The sequence below is a fragment of the Leptopilina heterotoma genome, unplaced genomic scaffold, assembly GCF_015476425.1.
Source record: "Leptopilina heterotoma isolate Lh14 unplaced genomic scaffold, ASM1547642v1 Lhet_113, whole genome shotgun sequence".
Classification (NCBI taxonomy): Eukaryota; Metazoa; Arthropoda; class Insecta; order Hymenoptera; family Figitidae; genus Leptopilina; species Leptopilina heterotoma.
Window position 1 is genome coordinate 1,285,365 of NW_025110832.1, and position 20,778 is coordinate 1,306,142.

Here is a 20,778-nt window from a genome sequence, read left to right on the forward strand (position 1 = left end):
TGTCAAAACACAACCTACAGTTTGAAAAATTTTTAAATTCCCTAAAAAAATGTTCCTAAATAAACTAGAGTTGGTTTTTGACGAAATATTTCTAGAGCCTAAAGGATATTTCATACATTTTTTTAACATTTCACAATTTTCTAACAAATGAAAATTAAGAGCTTACCAAAGTAACAATCACAACATATTATTCAAATTATAACAGATACCACATTCAAAAATTAAAGTGAGCACTGAGTGATCCGCATCATAATCCGTGAGCACGCCGAAAGCACCCATTTTCTTTTTCTTCTTTAATTTATGGCTTCGACTAGTCAGGCCAAGAAAGTACCCATAATGGGTATTGTACCCTCGAAGGCTAAAGTCTTACGACAGTTCCGAGGGTGGGTAAAGGGCTTCAAAAGAAGGGTTACGGGTTTTAGTGGGTTAAGCAGCGATTGCAGCTTTTACATGAAATTTTTACTATCATATTTGTAATGATGCCATTGACTTGACTGACATGCTCCCAGATATTCCCGAAAAATATGACACGTTCTTTTCTAAATAGGATACTTGACATGTAACACGTCCTTCTTTAAATAGAACCATTTTGGTTCTACCAACAGACCAACAGACCATTTTGGGTCAATCATATGATTATTTTTCCAAACAGTGAAGGGGTTAACCGAGAGTAAAAGATAGCAATTTAACAAGATTTTTATAAATTACCTGAGAGAAGCTTGTCTACTGTAGTGCTTAGTCGTGTATTATGCTCTTCATTCATTTTAAGACGCTGGTTAAGTCGCATTACTTCAGCACTCTTTTCTTCCAATTGCGTTTCCAGTCTTTGAATTCTATCTTCAGCGCTACCGTGCCTTTCTTGGGCCTAAATAGTAAATCAAATTAGTGTTTGCTTGTTTAAACAGATATTATTTTGTTTCTTAAATCTGTAATTAATGAAGTACATATTTTTGAGTTTAAAATAACCAGAGAAAGGTGAAATGATTAAAAATTTACGTATAGCAAAGGCCAGTAGTCATTTTGACTAATTGCGGTGCAATTTTCGTTGCTGATTAAAGAAACACCCATGTAAAACAATTCTACGGAAATCGGTATAGAATTCCGTAAAGTCTGTTACGTCGAAACTAGTTGCGATTAAACTGCTTAAGGGTAGATAGATAGATAGATACATCATTGTGTTCTTTTCTATCAGATTTTAGTCTAAGATCCGAATAGACAGCGATCTACACCCATCAGTTTACCGGATATCGCGAATAGGTTGCCAAAAATTATATGTTCAAGGACATGATTAATTAAGAGTATAATTATAATATTTCCTTAAAGTATTTCGCTCACTTATTTACCAAATAAATAATATACTAATGGAATGTAGGAAACCTAAAAAATAGTCAACCGAAGGATTACCTACATTTTTTGTCTATAAATATATGGTTGCCACGCACAAACAGGTATATGGAAATAGTTATTTGCACTCATCTGCTTACCTAATCAAATATTTATGAAAAGAAAGATAATTTTATTGCGATCATGCTGATATAAGGTTGCCTACAAAAAATCGTTGAAGAATCAGAGTTGCCAGGATTTAAAGTTTAAAAAATCTATAGACAAAAGAGATATGAGCATGCTCGTAGTTAAAGTAGTGCGATTTAATTTAACAAATTTTAGCCTTGAACTACTCTTGATCTTTCATTTAAATAGGGGCAACGATGATTTCTAATACAAATAAAATAAAGAATAAATAAATCCCCAATAACAAAGAAATAAAGGTAATAGACAAAGCAATAACGGGCAAGAGATAATGAAACGAAGGAACCGTATTCTCCGATCCCTAGGAGGAATCCTGAGAGACGACTATAGCGAAGAAATAACTTGAAAAAGAAACTTTCCCTGATCCCGTGAAGGGATCATAGAAAAATTCGATAAAAGAAAAGAGAGAGAGAGAGAGAGAGCAGAATTTCCTCAGATCCCTGAAAGGTATCTTGAAGAAATTTGCGAATAAAATAGACGAAAGGATCGAGAACCCCTTGATCCCATAACTAGTACACTGCAAAAACAGGTGTCTATATTTGAGACACTTTTGTCCTCATTTGTAAGACGTTTTGGGATGTCTTTTAGGAAGACGTTAAAAGTGACTATTTTGGAGACGTTTAAAGTGTCTTCATCCAGATGAAATTTACTGCTTGAATCGATACATAACCTAAAAATGCATGTATGCATTGATATTGCGCGGGAAACTTTCATCAAGACGAGGCAAGACGAATATTACCGAAGATACTCGAATACACAAAATGTCTTTTATTCAAAGTGTCTTACTTCGAAAACGTCTTAAATTAGCAAAAATGACTTAAATGTAGACACTTTTACTGTCTACATTATATGTCTTAAATTATAAGCACTGAAAGTGACTTGTTTACATTTGTAAGACGCAAGAAGTGTCTCAAATTTTTAAACACTTTGCATGAAAGACAGATGAATTAGTCATTTATTCCAGACTAGACGTTTTGAAAACGTCTAATGTCTTAAAATAAGACGTTTCGAAGACGCTAGTTTTTGCAGTGTATCATAGAATTGATTTGATGGGAAAGGTTATTCAATTTTCCCGGATACCGTAGAGGTATCTTAGAAATAAACCAGAATATTAGGGAAAAGAAAAGAAAGATAAGGTAGGGTGTAGTTAGAGTTAGATTAAGGACAAGAGAGAAAAGCGGTACTCCAGATCCCAAATAATGGAATCTTAGAGTAAAATCAAAGAAAAAGGACTCGATTTATTCCTGATCCCGTTGAGGAATCATAAAAAATAAAAAATCGAGAGAAAGTAGGAATGAAAAGAATGTGAGTCTTCTTCAGATCCCTGAAAGGTATCTTGAGAAAACCCGTAGCGAGAGCGTGCGTTAAAGAATATATTGGGGACTTCCAAATGTCAACGAATGGAATCTTCAAAGAAAAGAATGAATTGACGGGAACTCAATGATTTGTCAGATCCCCGGGACGGTATCTTGACAAATCACAAAAAAGGGATTCAGTCGGCGAAGTATTTCTGTGTATATTCATTCGAAGCAACGAAGCGAAAGGAAAACGAGAATATATTAACATCCATTTTGACGTAAACGTGTAACACGTTATTACTGTACTTCTCTTTAGTAAATTATGGTGCAAAATGGGTAAAAGTTGTTCTTTTGTATCTCGGATGATTCTACAATTGATTTTGATAATGAAATGTTTTATAATTGTTCATTGAAGATGGCTTTTTGAAAAATTAAAAATCTTTAAATACTATGACGTTACGCTTTTGGATTGCTTTGGATTGGATAGCTCGTCATTGTATTTAATATTTTTTATTTTAAGAAAAAGTTATCTTCAATGAACAATTATAAAACATTTTATTATCAACATCAATTGCAGAATCATCCGAGTTACGCAAGAACAACTATTACCCACTTTGCGACATAATTTACTAAATTAATGCAATAATGAAGTGTTATACGTTTACATCAAAATAGAGGTTAATGAATCCAAGATGGTGCTCGCCATTCACTACCGCTATTCTTGTCTATGACGCAGATAAAGAGCATGCGCACATCTCTTTTGCAGGAAACTTATTGGTTGTCTGTTTTCTAGGTTTCCTACTTTCAATTCGTATATAATTTATTTGGTAAACAAGTCAGCGAAATACTTTAAGGAAATATTATAATTACACTCTTAATTAATCATGTTCTTGAACATATTATTTTAGGCAACCTATTCGCGATATCTTGGTTTACATATTTAATACTTAATAAAAAAACATTGTCATCGGGTAAACAGATGGATGAACGTTGCTTCCCATTCGGAACCTGTACTGTTTTATACGTATTCGATACGCAGCACCGACACTCCTTGTGCGAACAGCTTATCTCTTTAAAACATATGTTCGACAAGGAAAGCCTTTCTGTCTCTATCAGCTACCCTCAAGTATGGAATCACAATGTGATGTTCACTATTATTAGGATTTGTCTGTTCGATGGACCAAAGTGGATTAAAAGAATACTGCGCCACTAAACTCACGATATCTTAGACAACAATGAAGAATGAAATCTTACGTATGTGAAAAGCTTATAAAATTCCGCATTAGATAAGCTTTGCTAAATGTTTTTTAACATTTCACAATTTTAGTATATATTATTTGATAATCCACAGAACAAAATTCTCTAAATTTCAATTATCGTTCAATATGTTCAGCTTGCTGCCTGGTCTATAAAAATAGTAGGAAATATTTGGAATTCAGATTATTTTCTTCGTGAAATGTCAGCATTAATTTTAGTTTTACAAATTCAATAGTATATTGTGCAACAAGTACAGAAAGAAGCTGTTTTCCGACGAGTGCAAAGTTTGCTGTCCCGAGCGAAGCGAGGGCAGCAATTTGCACGAAGTTGGAAAATCTTCTTTCGTACGTGTTGCACACAGTACTTTGTGCAACACCTTTTGGTTTTGATAAAAAAGCTGTTTGGAAACGCTAGTTGACGCCAACATACGTACTGTTTAGCAGGGTTTGGAACGTATGTTACCGCACGTAATATTCGTGGTTTTTTACGCGTATATTACTGTAAAAAACAGGTATTCTACAAATAGAAAACAAATACCTATGTATATCACCAAAAAAACCCAAAAGTTTAAGAACTTTGCCGCACTAGTGCAGCAAAGTAAGCACTTTGCCGCACTAGTGCAGCAAAATAAGCACTTTGCCGCACTAGTGCAGCAAAGTAAGCTCTTTGCCGCACTAGTGCAGCAAAGTACTGTTTTGCGCCTACTTTACAGGCATGCAAAGTATTACTTTCCTTACAGGTGTTGCACAAAAAATATTAATCGGTCTCCAAGATATCACTAAAAATGTCAGTGTATATTTTCTTCATCAATGAGTGTCTCGGTCATTTTGTTTTATTTTGACGTTTCCCCAGGATCGAATGGGCCTTTTCTTAAACTTGGTGTTTATTTGGATCCTCTATACACTCTTCTTGTTTTCAAATAATAGTTATGAAGTTCAGGAGACGCTTGTTCCGCTCTGAGGAGACGAAAAAGGAAACAAATTGACTGAGAAACACTGCGAACGTTAAGAAATTTTGGCTAAAGCTTATCTAACGCAAAATTTTATAAGATTTTCAAATCCGTAAGATTTATGTCTCTATTTTCATTGCTGTCTAAGATTAGACAGTTTAGGTTGTTGTAAGTTGCTCATATTTAATTTTCTTACAATGACTTTTGTTTAATAACACAAGCCTGTCTCTTAATTTTCTGGCATTCTTTAGAATGCTAGAAAACCTAAATATAGGCTCTCTACGTATGATTTGAAACTTTGTATAGGATAAATTTGAGATTCGTAAACATTATATTAAGATAATATAAGGAGATGAAAATTTGTTCAACACAGGCGGTTTGCAAGTTATTAATACTGGTCGACAAATAGTATATTAAGCAACAAGGGGATAAAGGCAGCCATTTCTTTACGGTGATTTTTGTGACACGAGTGGTGGTCGATGTCTGCCTTTATTCCCGTGTTATTTACGATATTTTTTATTCCAAATGCACAAGAGCGGCGATTTCAAATAGCAGATGACAGGGAGTAAAAATCATTCACTTGTTCGACTTGTATGAAAATGGCGTTCATTTTTACCCTAGGGATCGAGTCAGAGTCAAGGTAAGAAATTCAGAAAAAATTATAATTTCTTTTTACTTTGTAACATATTTTGAAACTTATTCAAGCAATATTCTTTAAATAGGCAACATTTTTATATAAATTGAATAAATCTTCAAACGCTATAAGACAAAATTTTTTAGCTTTACTTTTGTCGGAGTATTTGAACAACAAGTGAAGGTGCCGTCCCATGTCGGCGTAAAAACGTCAAAGCGTCGGCGTCAAAGTATGAGAGTGAACGAGATAGTGATATAAGGTTGTTTCTTTCACTCTCATGCATTTACGTTTTGACGTTTTTACGCCAACATGGGACGGCACCTTGACACTTATTTAAATGAATACACGATTAAGATCATTTGCTGAAATTTGTATCATAGTTAAACCGTATAGAGATAATATTATCTACTCTGAAAAACTGTTGGGAGAACTGACTGCCTAATGCGCAAAAATTGAGTAAGCAAAGATCAACTTTAGATCATGCAGGCGTGAACCCAAAAGTTTTTTTTAACTATTTCGTTAATTTTAAGACAAAGGTTGAAACCCGCACCTAATAACGCATCATTTTTTATTTGCGTCAGTACACTGAAAAACTGTTGATAGAACAGTTCCGCTATTGACTGTTGTGCAGCGCTACTTGACGTGTTTCTTTTTAACGCAACACTTCAGCGCATTGGGCGAACAGTTCTGCCAACAGTTTTTCAGTGTATATGTAATAATTATAAATAGAGGACCAAAAAAATCGAATTTTTTTCCAAGATTTCCGATTTGCTCCATCACATCAGAATTTTTCTCTAACCCCAAAACACACGTCTAATCAAACAAGTAACTCTTGTTGCTTGGGATCTAGGGGTTTTCTAGGTCGCTAATTACGAATCCGATGTCAGATTTTCAAAATTCAAAATGGCGGATGCAATATGGAGGACAAATTTCAACAAAATTATTAAATTTTCATGCAAATATGCATCTAGAGGTTTTTGGGGTCGCTGATTATAAATCCAATGCCAGACTTTAAAGAGACTAATATGGGAGACAAATAATTCCACAAATTTCCATCCACCATATTGCATTCGCCATTTTAAATTTTGAAAATATGACATCGGATTCGTAATTAGCGACCTAGAAAACCCCTAGATCCCAAGCAACAAGAGTTACTTGTTTGATTAGACGTGTGTTTTGGGGTTAGAGAAAAATTCTGATGTGATGGAGCAATGGGTGATGATGACAATGCGATGGTTAAAAATTGGCTTTGACTTCTTTCGGGAAAATTCCTGGAATTTCGTGTATTGTCTTTAGAGAAGAGGTTTGCCGCGGGATAATTAATAAAAGCATCTCCGTACGCAAACTGTCCTCACTTATCAAAATTCGGTGGAATAATTGTCTCACACAATTTTAATTGAGCTTTGAGACTAAATGCCAATGACACAACTGATCTCCCAATAGTTTTTCATTAAGATTTCAATTTTCATAATAAAATTCAAGTGAATACCATTTTGAAAGAAAATAAAATACTTAATCATAGGATGAGAGTATAAAAAGGGGATTAATAAAAGAAATCTAAGACAAGTAAATAATTTTGACGCTACTCAAACAAATAATAAAAAATGGGACAAAATTAACATGGGAATTATAAACTTTTTGACTGTACTCAAAGTACCAAATAACTGTAAATGAAAAACATAATTAGAACATTAAAGAACTTAAGAAAATAATATTTAAAGGCAGAGGACCAGAAAAAAATTGAAAACAATGAATTACTATTATATTGATTCCTCTGCGTACCTGATTTGGCCTCCTCACCTGGGTCAATGCCTCCATTCTCTGTTTTAATTGTTCTTCCATTTCAGGCATTTTCGCATACTGAGCCAATTTTTGCTCGGCTAGTTCCAATTTTTCCTGAATTGCATTTATTTTTTCTTCTTGCAACTGCAAAAAGTTAAATTCAAAATAAATAAATTTAAAAGCATTTTCAATAGAATGATTAGGAGTATTTAAAAGACAATGTTAAGTAATTACCTTAAGTTGAGCTTCTTTGTGTTGCAATTCCTGCTCTAGTTTCTCATTTAAATCATGTAAACTAATAGATTCACGTTGAGCGTTAAGATACCGTTTCTCAAGGGTAACAATTCTCTCTTCTTGATCTTCTTTTTGTGCAACATTTTCCCGTAAGTCTCTTTGTAGCTTAACATTTGTTTCTTGGGATCTTAAAAATTCTTTTTGGGCCTTAGATAAGTTTTCCTCTAATTCCGTTATTCGACCACTTAATTCTCCAATTCTACGTTGCCAAGTACTTATCTCTACATTCTGCGAGAAACAATTTTTTTATTATTCACACTTTGGATATACAAGAAATTGATTTCGGTTAGAACGACTTTAATATTTTATTAACTTTAAAAATAATTTTGATATTTCCTTCTTAAGTACCTTATTATGTTGTTGACTATCATCTGTTTGGCCATTTTCCTTAGGTCTATCGTCCACAGTCTTTGGTGGATATCCACTTATTTTATACTGCTGAAGCTAGAATAATTTTTAAAACAATATAAGAAATAAGGTATCTCTTTCAAAAGTTATTTTTTGCAGCTTTCTTTCGTTTACACCATTTCAATTTCGATAAAATAAAAAAAAAACGCAGTATATATTATTTACCTCTTCTTTGGTATGTCCTAATTCTTCCTCTAAACTAGCGTTTTTCTCAAGAGCTACACGTAACCTTTCTCGTACCTAAAATACGAAATAGAAATTTTTATTGTCCACAAGCTTCCCAAATATTTAAGAAACTTTTATTAGGTATCCATTAGGATGCGCCGAAAAAAAGAAATTTGAGTTAGGGTGCAAATTCTTACCTTTTCATCTAATGCCTTGTGGTGCTCAAATAAACTTTTTAATGCTTTTAATACTTCCACTTCAGATGATACGCCTGACTGGGCAGCAGCTTGCCTTTTTACAACAGTCATGCGCAGGGATCTCTCGTGACGTGAGACTAAGCATTCCAAATGCTCAAGCAGCAACTGTTGAAATATTTTTTATTTAGAAATACTTAACAGTTTTTTTAAATCTTCAAATTTCCATAAACTGAAAGTTTTAAATTCATTCTTTCCATACAGCGTCTTTGCATGGATTTTAATCCGTGCAAAACCATCATTAGTTTGGTAATTCAGAAGTCAAGGACTTTTGATACGTTGGTTAATTTTGTAAAGTGTGTTCATTCAGAGAAACTAATTGTGCGACTAGTACTTTGATAGGTAACCGAGCCTAGGCGGTGTCTTCGCTACACTAAGAGAAAAAAAACTGCCAAATTAGCGCCGTTTGCTTATGTAAATTTGGCTGTGTTTAGAAACGTCATGACATGGTATAATGACTGTGCGGAACACTGCAGTCTTGGCGTGATTTTTCGCTATATCTACTGTAATGATTGAGCTATGTAAACCTGACAGAACCATATTGTAGGATTACGATGGGACCTATTGCATAATTAAGGACTCATTTCGGGTTAATTTAATGTCCCATTGCCGAATTTCCGGCCCTTCAAGCTGAAGGTATTCTCGTTGTGTCCCTTTGACTCAAGCAAATATGTTTTCCATTATTCAAACGGTGTTTACATTCTAGTAAAAAAATAATCATATAACTATCGTCACACTACGGTACTAGAGTGCTAAAACTACAGTGTAGTCAGGTCGAAATAGATATATGCTAACAGCCGAACAATTCCTGATAACTTTACCACTAAGACATCCGCATTTTTTCTCAGTGTACTTTTAAATATATCAAAGGAGAAAGTTTAATGTCGAAGCATAATGATGTACATTGCCGTTCAAGCCCAGTACACACCCTTAAAACTTTGTCAAGAAAACCCAGCAGTTGAAAACAATATTTTTAAGTATAGTTACTTGAGTCTCAAGTAAGGGGAACTGATTATATAGTCTTTTTGGAATGGGATCGCGTGATCATGACTTAACGTAACTCTTTTTAACTAACGGAAAATATGCTAGTGAGAGTGTAGCAAGACATCTTACTTGCGCTTTTCGCGTTAGTTAGAATAGAAATAGAAAATAGGGATTCCCACCATGCTTCAAAGGGTTAATAAAATTATCAAACAATAGCATATTTAATGCTAATATCAAATTATTATATATACAGAGTGTGTCAATGAAATGGAACCCCTTAAATATTTCGAGGCACACGATTGTTCCCCAAATGTCATTTGACCGAACTGTATTTAGCCGAACTATTAGTTTTACGAAATGTCAGTTAATCAAACTCATGGTTGCCACAAAATAATAAATATAAAATTCAAGGCTTTTTCCACGGTTTCCAGGTGAATACTTATGAAAATCCAGTCAAAAATTAATGTTTACTAACAATTGTTGCTCAACAAAATTTTTCTGATCTTAAACTATTACTAGAACAATTCCAATAATTGTAAGTCATCAAAATTAATTTAATTCACAATTCATAAAAAGTAACCACAGCCGACAATCAGCAGAAGATGAAAAATTATTTTTTGAGCGAACTTCATCTTCTGTTTACTAACAATTGTTGGTCAAAAAATTTTTTACTGGTCCTAAACAATAGCTAGAACAAAATTTTCTTAAAAATCTTTAAATACAGACAAAATTCCAGAAATTTTTTTAAATTCCATACTATTTCCAGGTTTTTTATACCTTTTTCTAAATTCCATACCTTTTCCAGGTTTTCCAGGATTTCCAAGCTCTGTGGCAACCATGAAACTGTATTTGTAACGAAATGCCATCTTCACGAACTGACATTTTAACGAATTGTCATTTTTGCGAATCGTCATTCGTAATAATGACAATTCAAATAAGTGAAAATTCGTAAAATTTCCAATTTGTTTAAATGGCAATTCCTAAAAATTACATTTCGCAACAGTGAAAATTCGTAAAACTTGCGTTTCGATTAAATGACAATTCGAAAAGATGGTAATTCGTAAAATTGTCTTTTCGGAAAAATATTAATTCGCGAAAATTTCTTTTCAAAAAAATGTTAATTCCATGAAGTGTCAGTGCGTACAAATAACACTTCGAAATAATGACAGTTCGTAAAAATGTCGCTTCATACAAATAACATTTCGGATAAATTACTTTTCGCAAAAGTTATAATTCGTAATCATGTCGCTTTGAACAAATGACAATTCGCGAAAATGACGATTCGTAAAAATGACAATTCGTTAAAACGTTAGTTCGTGAAAATGGCATTTCGTTATAAATACAGTTCGATTAATTGACATTTCGTAAAAGAAACAGTTCGGTTAAATGCAGTTCGGTCAAATCTCATTTGGATAATATTCATGCGCCTTAGATATTTTCTAAAATATGTATTTTGGGGCAAAAATGTTCGAAACAAAAGTTGTGCGCTTAAAACATTCATAAATTTAAATACACTTTTTTAAACTTAACAACTTTTGTTTGAAATATTTTGCCCCAAAATACATATTTTTGAAGAAATATTTTAGACGATTCATTCTTTTGCCATACCATGTATGACATTATAGAAATGATTGCTATCTTTCTGATATGGTTAACAAATATTAAATAATTATATTGACTTAATTCTCTTGGTAATAATAATGTATATTTATTCCTCTAAAAGCTTTCCAGCTCCAGAAAATTTCATTTTCATAAAAAATAAATATAGCTATATAAACTATCATATTGTATTATACTTATGTACTGGTCCAAAAGTGTCATCATGAATTATTAAAACTTATAGTCATCATTAATGTTCCATATTCGAACGATAATTTGCGAACCACTTCAGGAATTCTTATCCAAGAGAAAAAGCAAAAAATTATACCACTTGAAATAAGATTAAAAAATAAAAAAAAATGAAAATGTACATCTGAAAATCAACTAAGACAAGCAACAAAAATACTAATAAAGTAAAAAACTCACCCTAGTATTATTTCGCTCAGCTTTCAATTCTGAAATCTCTTCTTCTTTCTCCAAAATACTTTCTCGAGCGGATGTCAATTCTTTTGTCAATTGAGAAAATTCCTGTAAAAATATATAAAAATATTATATGTAATATACAGAAAAAAATTGTTTGGAAATATCACACGAGACAGTACAGTTTGGTTGACTAAACTGTACAAAACTGGAATAAGGAGTTCAAATTTCCTCATTAAAAATCACCTTATACGAAACGCGAAGGATTTGAATAATTTTTCTTAAAGTCCGATTTTAATAAATTTACTGTGATTCTTTTAAAAACTGCTTAAACACTTAAATGTAGGAGAAAGAAAATATTATATATAAAGTTACCTGAGGCACACTTGCTGTAATTTGTCGATTTAAAGCATCTCGTTCTTTCTCTAATTCTTGAAGTCTTGATTCTGCCTCTTGCAATCTTTCTTGGCTTTCGCGCAAAGAGTCCATCAACTTATCTCTCTCGTCCAGCATAGAAACCATAAGTTGCTCAAAATTAGCATCTTCACCAGAGAACTGAGAGCTTCGCTGGCTGATACTATCTTCCACGATAGTTGGCATTACGTCACACATCATATTCCACATTTTGTGAAAATAATTTGTTTCTGTATTATTCCAAACTATTCAAATTATTCTGAAAATAATACAACATTAAAGATTAATTTTAGTTAAATATTGTATTAACAAACAAAAAATTTATTTATGACTTTCAAGTGTATGGCCCTTTGGGTCATTTACATTTCCCCATCCTTTACGAATAATAAAATAAATCAATGGAATCCGAACCTAATTGTCGATAACGGTCATTTGCGTAGGCAGAGGGTTAAAATGTCTTTTTAATTACAAAAATGTAAAATTTGGTGATGATTTTTTAAAATTATTTCACAGGCCTAGAAATTTTAGACCGACAAACTGCAATAGTAATTTATAATGTATTTTTTACGCTGAATCCGAAAATAACCTTAAAATTCTTCCAACACGTCTGGATTCAGAGACAGTGACGGATCCAGACAAGACTTCTTCTTTCTATCTCATAGGAATATTTGACTCTTAGGGGGGGGGGGTTAACAACCCCTACTGGATCCGCCACTGTTCAGAGATATTCTAACCTTTAAATGTTTGCAAAAAGCCGTTTTTGTCAATATTTAAATGTTATAACATAAACAAAATGCTACTTTGAGTTTTGGTTAAAATTTTACATGGCCTAAGAATCTCTAATTTGATACCAGTTTTTAGAAATTTAATATGTCGAATCCAATATGGCGGAAAAAATTTAAAAAGTCGTGTTATTCTTATAATTTAATAGCTTAAATTTTTTAATTTTTTCCGCCATATTGGATTTCTAAAAACTGATATTAAATTAGAAATTTTTAGGCCATGTATAGCACTTATTGTCAAATTTAATTTGACAATTTGACATTTGAATTTGACACTGGGAAGCCAGCAGTTTAAAATTTAAAAGCACTAACAAACTTTAGAGCGCATGACACCTCCCAAATTATAATCTTTATCTATATTAATAAAATCAGACTTCTGTCTGTACATTGCTCCAAACTTGAAAATTTTTATATACTTTTTCGTTTTGAGACATTAGAATTCGAAAAATGTAAAAAAAAAATTTCTGTCTGTCTGTCTGCTTGTATGGAAAACTTTGTTCGCGCATCAATTGAAATTTGGCAGTCTATTAGGTATTAACGTAACTTAAAATCATAGCCTTATCCGATTAAAAAATATTAACTTGAACGAAAGTTATGACATTTTTCCAAAAAATTCGAAAAATCAAAAAAATGCAAATTTTTTATTTTTTGTAAAATGAATGCAAAACTATCCTTAGCTAACTTTTTCCGATAAAGACAACCCATTTCTACAATAAAATTTATAAAAAAGACGTATTTTTGAAAAGCACAAAAATAATGAAGCTAAATGCCATAAAAAAGAAGGAAAAATGTTGAATTTTAAGAAATTCGGGTTTTTGAATTTTTGCAAATTTTCCATAATTTTAGAATTTTTACCAAAGGGTGGAGATAACAAATTAGGTTAAGTATTTTTGAAAAGCACAAAAATAATGAAACTAAATGCCATAAAAAAGAAGGAAAAATGTTGAATTTTAAGAAATTCGGGTTTTTGAATTTTTGCAAATTTTCCAAAATATTAGATTTTTTACCAAAGGGTGAAGACTATTAAATAAGTAAAGTATTTCTGAAGAGCACAAAAATAATGAAGCTAAATGCCATAAAAAAGAAGGAAAAATGTTGAATTTTAAGAAATTCAGTTTTTTGAATTTTTGCTAATTTTCCAAAATATTAGATTTTTTACCAAAGGGTGAAGACTATTAAATAAGTAAAGTATTTTTAAAGAGCACAAAAATAATGAAGCTAAATTCCATAAAAAAGAAGGAAAAATGTTGAATTTTAAGAAATTCGGGTTTTTGAATTTTTTCGAATTTTTGATAATTTTAGATTTTTTACCAAAGAGTCGAGACAATTTAATAGGTACAGTATTTTCCAAAAGCACAAAAATAATGAAGCTAAATCCCATAAAAGAGAGGAAAAAATGTTGAATTTTAAGAAATTCGGGTTTTTGAATTTTTGCTAATTTTTCAAATTATTAGATTTTTTACCAAAGGGTGGAGACTATTCAAATAGTAATATTATACTACCGAAGTAGCTAATGGTAACTTATTATTTATTTTCCGGTCAATTTAAATTCCCGGCTATTTTCTGATTTTCCAGATTGGTATAAACATTGTTAAATGTATTGGTAGAATCTAAAACCCGTCGAAGACGGGTACGACAGCATACATATTTGTTATATATTTTTGAATCGAATTTTATTTTTACAGATTTTTAAATATTGTAAATAAAAAAAAAATTTGTTTTCTTGTGTTTTTTTCTCTTAAGTATAATTTAATTTTCTTTCTTGGGTCTTGTAGATGGTTATGTACTCTTCAAAATCCCGTTGGTAAAACTTGTAAAATGCTTTAAAATTGACAAAATAGGGGATGATTTTCTAAAAATAAATAAGATCAATATTTTCTCAAAAACCCCAGCTTTGATTATAATGAAATTTTTACCAAAAATTCTTAAAATAATGAAGTACAATTCTTGTGAGTTTCAAGCGGGCTAAACCATTCTGGCATTCAGGAGAATTTTTTTTTTTTTGAAGTATTTATTTTCGCAAATTTCAAATTGTTGACATGCATTATCTAGAACAAATGAATTGTTATAACATTTCATTTATTCTCGGAAATTCACGCCAATAATGTTATAACGATTCATTTATTCTTAATTAAAAATGCACGTAAACAATTTAATATTTTATGAAAATAAATATTTCAAAAAAAATATTCTCCTGAATGTCAGAATGGTTTAGCCAGCTTGAAACTCACAGGAATTGTTCTTCATTATTTTAAGAATTTGTGGTAGAAGATTCATTACATAAAAAAGTGGGGGTTTTGAGAAAATTGATCTTATTTATTTTAAGAAATTCATCCCTTATTTTGTTAATTGTAAAACTTTTTACAGATTTCAAACGTGATTTTGAAGAGGACAAAACCATCTATATACAAGACCCAAGAAAGAAAATTAAATTATACTTAAGAGAAAAAAAATACAAGCAAAACAATTTTTTTTCATTGTTTATTCGAGTTTTACTACACAAAGATCAAATGTGCGTAACTTGGTTAAATTTAGTTTTTTGAAAAATAAAAAATACTAGTCTCTTTATTTTCCATGTAGAATAAAATATTTCAGTGACAGGTAAAATCTATAACTTGAAGTTTGTCGACTTGCCTAATTTGAAATGGATTCGGTCAAATATGACTGAACAACAAGACTATGAAGTTATATGTAATATAATAGAATAAATAGTTTTTATAATTTGTGTAGCATCCAGCTCTTCAATTATATAAATTAGTATAATTTTAAACTTGCGTAATTCAACACGGAGAGAGAATATAAATTAAATTTTGTAAAAGTATTAAAGTGCGACTACAAAAACATGTATGACTCGATGTTTTTTTAATCTCCCTTCTTGTTAAAAAATTATTATAAATTTTTTGCATAATACTTGAATGACCCCTAACAAGTTTACATACATTATATAAATTTCATTGAAATCCATTGAACCGTTCTCGATAAATTCAATTTTTTCGCTTTTACAAATTTATAACTAAATAAACAATTAGTCAAATAAGCTAATATTTGGTAAATCTTATTTTCAAAACATAAGTTATCATCCAGCAGAGTATGAACGTAATCCGTGTGGGGGCAGTTTTACCATACATAACCGGCTGTATGGTAAAACTGCCCCCACACGGATTACGTTCATACTCTGCTGGATGATAACGATAACTTATGTTTTGAAAATAAGATTTACCAAATATTATTATAATATTTAGAAAATCTTTATAAATAAAATTTTATTAAAAAAATTATAACAAATATTTATTTTCAATGTACCTACCTTTCGAGTAAATGATGATCATTAAGATTTTTCCATTAAATAACAATTATTATAATGATTATAATTTGGGATGAGTCATGTGCCCCAAAATTTTTTGTTGTACGTCAAAAGCAACGCGATTATTTATTTTAGGCGTTGTTTTTTCTACTTTCTAAATCTGAATAAGTGCATATTCACTTATTTATGTTTCAAAAGTCTTCAACGCAAAAAGTTGAATTTCACTTATTCTAAGTGTAAGGCACTTATTTTTTTACGTGGAAGTCTTTTCACTCATTCAGATTTAGAGAGTACAAAAGCCATGTATCAAAGTATTGGCTCCTATTGCAAGAAATTTGTTATGAAATATAGGTATTTGTACGAAACATGATAGTAACATTCATTTCTGCTTCCTGATCCATCTCTCATTTCTTTCTTAATGGTGTCAGATGTTAATAAAAAACAGATTTTTATTCGCACGCTTTTCTTCATATACAAGAAGTGTAACTACAAATTACATCAGACAGAATACATTGATATTTTTATGTCAAAAAGTGGAAAAAGCAAAGTTACAAGCCCCAAAAAATTAAAAAAATTTTAACAAAAATAAATTTTTAAAAATAATTTTTAAATAAAGATTTCTATTAAGTTAAAATTTTGAAGGGAATTTTTGTACAATTTTAAATATAGAAATAAAAGCCCTTTTTCAACCGCTGCAAAAAGTAACGTGAAGGGTCCTGCAATCGTATCAAGAAATCTTTCTTGCGTTTAAACAATTACTATTTGAAGAGAAAGGGTATGCTTATGTCGGGGCTATTTTAAACGGATAATGTAATGCAAAAAAAAGGTAAGTATGAATTTTCGCTTCATTATTATTAAGCGAAACTAAAGGCATTAAGAAATATCATGACATAAAATCTTGATTTTCCTTTCCCTGTGAAAAAAAATCAATTCCTCTTTATCTGTTTTTTGATAATTTTCGAAAATCTGTAAATAAAAATATTAAAAATAAAAACTGTTTAATAAAATCACGCAAAATGTAATTTTCTTAACAATATTTTTCTGAGAAAAACTTTCAACTCAGGGATAAAAAAAAAATTTTTGTTCTTTTTTTTCAAGTCTGGAAATCTAATTTTAATTTTTGTAAACAATTTTATTTTTCGTCGATCATTGAGTAATATTAATTAATTTATTTACACTACCGTCAGAAATTATCGGTACGGTACGGCTCCACGCGCATGGCCCAAAAACATACCAATATTTAAATCACGATTTTTCTGAAAAATCAAATGTCAGAAAATTAAGAAATATACCTTACGGAAGCTTATAATATTCTACGTTGAATGATAAACAATTGAAAATTTTAATAAATTACACAAAGATTCTAGCAATCGACAAATTGTTTTTACAGTTTTTTAAACTTCTGCATATTTTTTAAAAATTATAGACAAAATTTAAAACTTATATAGATGTCATCCTTCAAGTCTCAACTTAAGACAAAAAAATTTAAAAAATCTTATTCGGTTTGCGAGATATCATTATAAATGTCAGAGCTTGTTTTTGGACAAAATGCATTGAAATAGTAAATTTTGTACGGTTTTTGACTGAAAATGCTCTGACATTTATAATGATATCTTGCGAACCCAATAAGATTTTTTAAACTTTTTTGGTCTTAAATTAAAGATGAGACTTGAATGATGACATCTATTTAAGTTTCAAATTTTGTCTGCAATTTTTAAAAAATGTGCATCAGTTTAAAAAATTGTAAAAAAAATTTTCATTTTTAAATTTTTAAAAAAAAATTTGTCGATTCAAGTTCATAAGTAAATTTTACTAATTCAAATTTAGAGAGTAAAAAAATTGCGGACTTTAGAAACCTTAAATCGTACACTACAAGACCAATATCTGTAAAAATACAAAAAAAATATTGTTTTCAAAAAATAAACTTAAAGCGGTTAAAGACACCGAAAAACGAGTTTTTGAGGTTTTTCAGTATTTTTTCTCTTGAATAAAGTACAATAGATTCGCGAATGGACTTCGTGACATAACTTTTGTTCTTTTCTATCTCATGCATCACGTTCGCGAATCTATTGTGCTTAGGGCTTAACTACTTAAAATTATTGAAATTTGACTATTTTCGAAGTTATTTGTTTACTAATAATTAGTTATTTTACAAAGTCAGACATTTTACTAACAATTAGATATTTTTAACTGAGATACAATATAGAGAGCTCTTAAACCTATGTTTTTATGTGAATAAAACTCGCACTTGTCTGATTTTTTTTTATTTAAATCAAATTTTTTCAGAATCTTGGCTTTTTAGTAATGATAATAAAAAATTAATTTTGTAATAGAAGCAACAAAGAATAGATACTTTTATTTTTCTTAAGAATCTATTTAACTGAACATGTTGAAAAAATAAATGACTACCTTCTCCTTAATTAACAGTTTTTATATTTAATAAGACATAATGGTTTTCTTATAAGTTTTTTATTTTCAGAATTTAAAACTTTAAACAAGTAGGAGGATAAAGAATTTAATTTCCAAGAATTTAAGCAATTAAAACTTGCATTTGAATCAAAATTACAATTTTTTGTCAATAAGAAATCTTAAATCGCTTCTTATTGACAGAAAATTGTAATTTTTATTCAAATGCAACCAATATAATTTTTTATAAAAAGAAGTTAATTAGACTTTTAATCCAATCGAGCCGAATAATTACAAAAAACTGAAGTTTTTTTTATTTAATTTCATCGTCGTAAACGTAACTTTAGTTTCATCTTTTGTTCCGATTCTTTGTTGGATTCTTCCCTAAATTTAAAAGTAAGATTAAAAAACCTATTTTTAAGTAAAAATTCGATTTAAATCATGATTAAAATGGAAACATGTCTTTAATTTGATACAATGTCAATTTTATATAATTTGAAATTAAAAATTATTCTGCCTTTTTGGCTACAGGTTGTTGTAGACAAAGTCATCTTATAATTACAATTTTATTTTTAAAAAAAGTATTTACAATCGAAATTATAAAATTTGAAAAAAAATTTTGCTTCAAAAAATTTTCATTTATAGATAAAATACAGATTCACTTCAATGCTTAAGCATTGGAGTATTTTTTTAAAAATTACCATAATATTCAGTTTTTATAGCTTAGAATAATCAACACCGTAAATCATTCATCTTTTTGTTAGAAAAAAAACTGTTTTGTTAATTTATTACGAAATCAAGTCATTTGAGAAGAAAAAAAAGCAGAGTTAAATGTGAGCTTCTGAAATTCTACACTATTTCTTTCATTAACACATTTTTAGAAATATTAATTTTTATTTAAAAAAAAAGAATAAATGAATTAATAATTATAATGAAGAGAATAATTATTACCTTAGAACGAGAATTCCACACTCATGATCATCTTTGAATCTCAAGATTCGAACTAGTGCAGCTGACAAAACATTAAACACTGTCACTTCAATAATGAAGGGTTAACAATGTCGGATTATAAGGATAAATCCAGCAATGTTGTATATTTAACACTTGCGATTCAAGACTTCACTTTATCAATTGGCCTCCATGTCCTTTAAAGTTCAGGTTACCGGATTTCCACATACAATACTAAGTATCAACTGTTTAGGCGTTACCAAAGAAAAAAACTCAAAGAAATACTTCTTTTACCTGTCATTAAAAGTATGAAAATAAACATATTTAAATGCATTGATAGCCATAGACACACATGCGTATACACATGCACTCACACACTCACACGCACTCTGCTTGTCGTCAATAGGAATATGCCTAGAATTTAGACTTTAAATCAACCAACAAATCCGAGTCTCACACTAAACTGCAATAGATTCTTTCTAAATAACACAATCAAAGCCGGCTAAGAACTGAGGGACAGAAAAATATTTCCCATCAGTTAAAATTAGAAAATACTCTCAAATATCGAAAATAATGTTAATTAAATGCACTTCTAGTTTCGATTCTCTCAATGCTACTTGTTTTCTAAACAGCGAAGGCATTATTTCTAGGGGTTTTTGAAAATTATTGGAATTTTTAGAGAAAAAAAAGAATGCACAATGCAACTGCAAATGTCTATCGACCCTAAAGACAAGACAGTCGTCGGTTGTCACTCGACATTACACTGACTTTACAATTGAAAAAGGAGAATGTAAATCAATAGGCAAAGTAAAAGCATAATCTCTGCAGTGTCTAATAGTTGCTGTGCAATATTTTAACATTTTTTTTTTATTAGAAAACTAACATTGACACACCTTTCATTCACTAGTTCACTTTGGCTACTCTACTGCTGGGGCTACACGCTAGGGCATTTACGCACTAACACTACTTTAGACATCAGGTTCTGTCACAATCATATAAACAGATCTGGACTCTAGAGTATGTAGTGGGAGGAGGAGAGTCGTATTCTGTCCAGGAGCCTGCACTTCTCAAATCGGACATTATGAGCGCTACGATCAAATGGGCTGAATTCGGGTTCTGTCAATTTGGAAAGTATGGACTTTGACATCCTTTTCTAGCGCACACGTTCACGTGAGTTGAACAAGGACAGAACATAAAGGTGCCGTCACATGTTGGCGTAAAAAAGTCAAAGCGTCACTCGCGCTATGACGCGCAGAGTGAATGCCGATTGAAACACCCTGTAAATGAGTGCCTTGTACGGTGCTTCGATGCGTGCCTCGGGCATCTTTCTTTCTTCTTTGTGCTTTCAATCTT

General features: G+C 30.8%; 1 protein-coding gene across 1 annotated transcript in view; it reads right to left on the reverse strand.

The window, feature by feature from the left end:
• Positions 1-20,379, reverse strand: part of LOC122505139 (liprin-alpha-1) — a 34,831-nt gene extending 14,452 nt beyond the window's left edge. The window contains exons 1-10 of the mRNA XM_043616608.1: positions 20,309-20,379; positions 19,429-19,719; positions 11,947-12,244; positions 11,578-11,679; positions 8,512-8,676; positions 8,315-8,389; positions 8,090-8,185; positions 7,682-7,969; positions 7,448-7,591; positions 709-865 (exon numbers count right to left, since the gene is read on the reverse strand). Coding sequence (XP_043472543.1) covers positions 709-865; positions 7,448-7,591; positions 7,682-7,969; positions 8,090-8,185; positions 8,315-8,389; positions 8,512-8,676; positions 11,578-11,679; positions 11,947-12,195 — 1,276 coding nt within the window. The 5' untranslated portion in view covers positions 12,196-12,244; positions 19,429-19,719; positions 20,309-20,379. The remainder of the gene's footprint in view (positions 1-708; positions 866-7,447; positions 7,592-7,681; positions 7,970-8,089; positions 8,186-8,314; positions 8,390-8,511; positions 8,677-11,577; positions 11,680-11,946; positions 12,245-19,428; positions 19,720-20,308) is intronic.
• Positions 20,380-20,778: the final 399 nt, after the last annotated feature.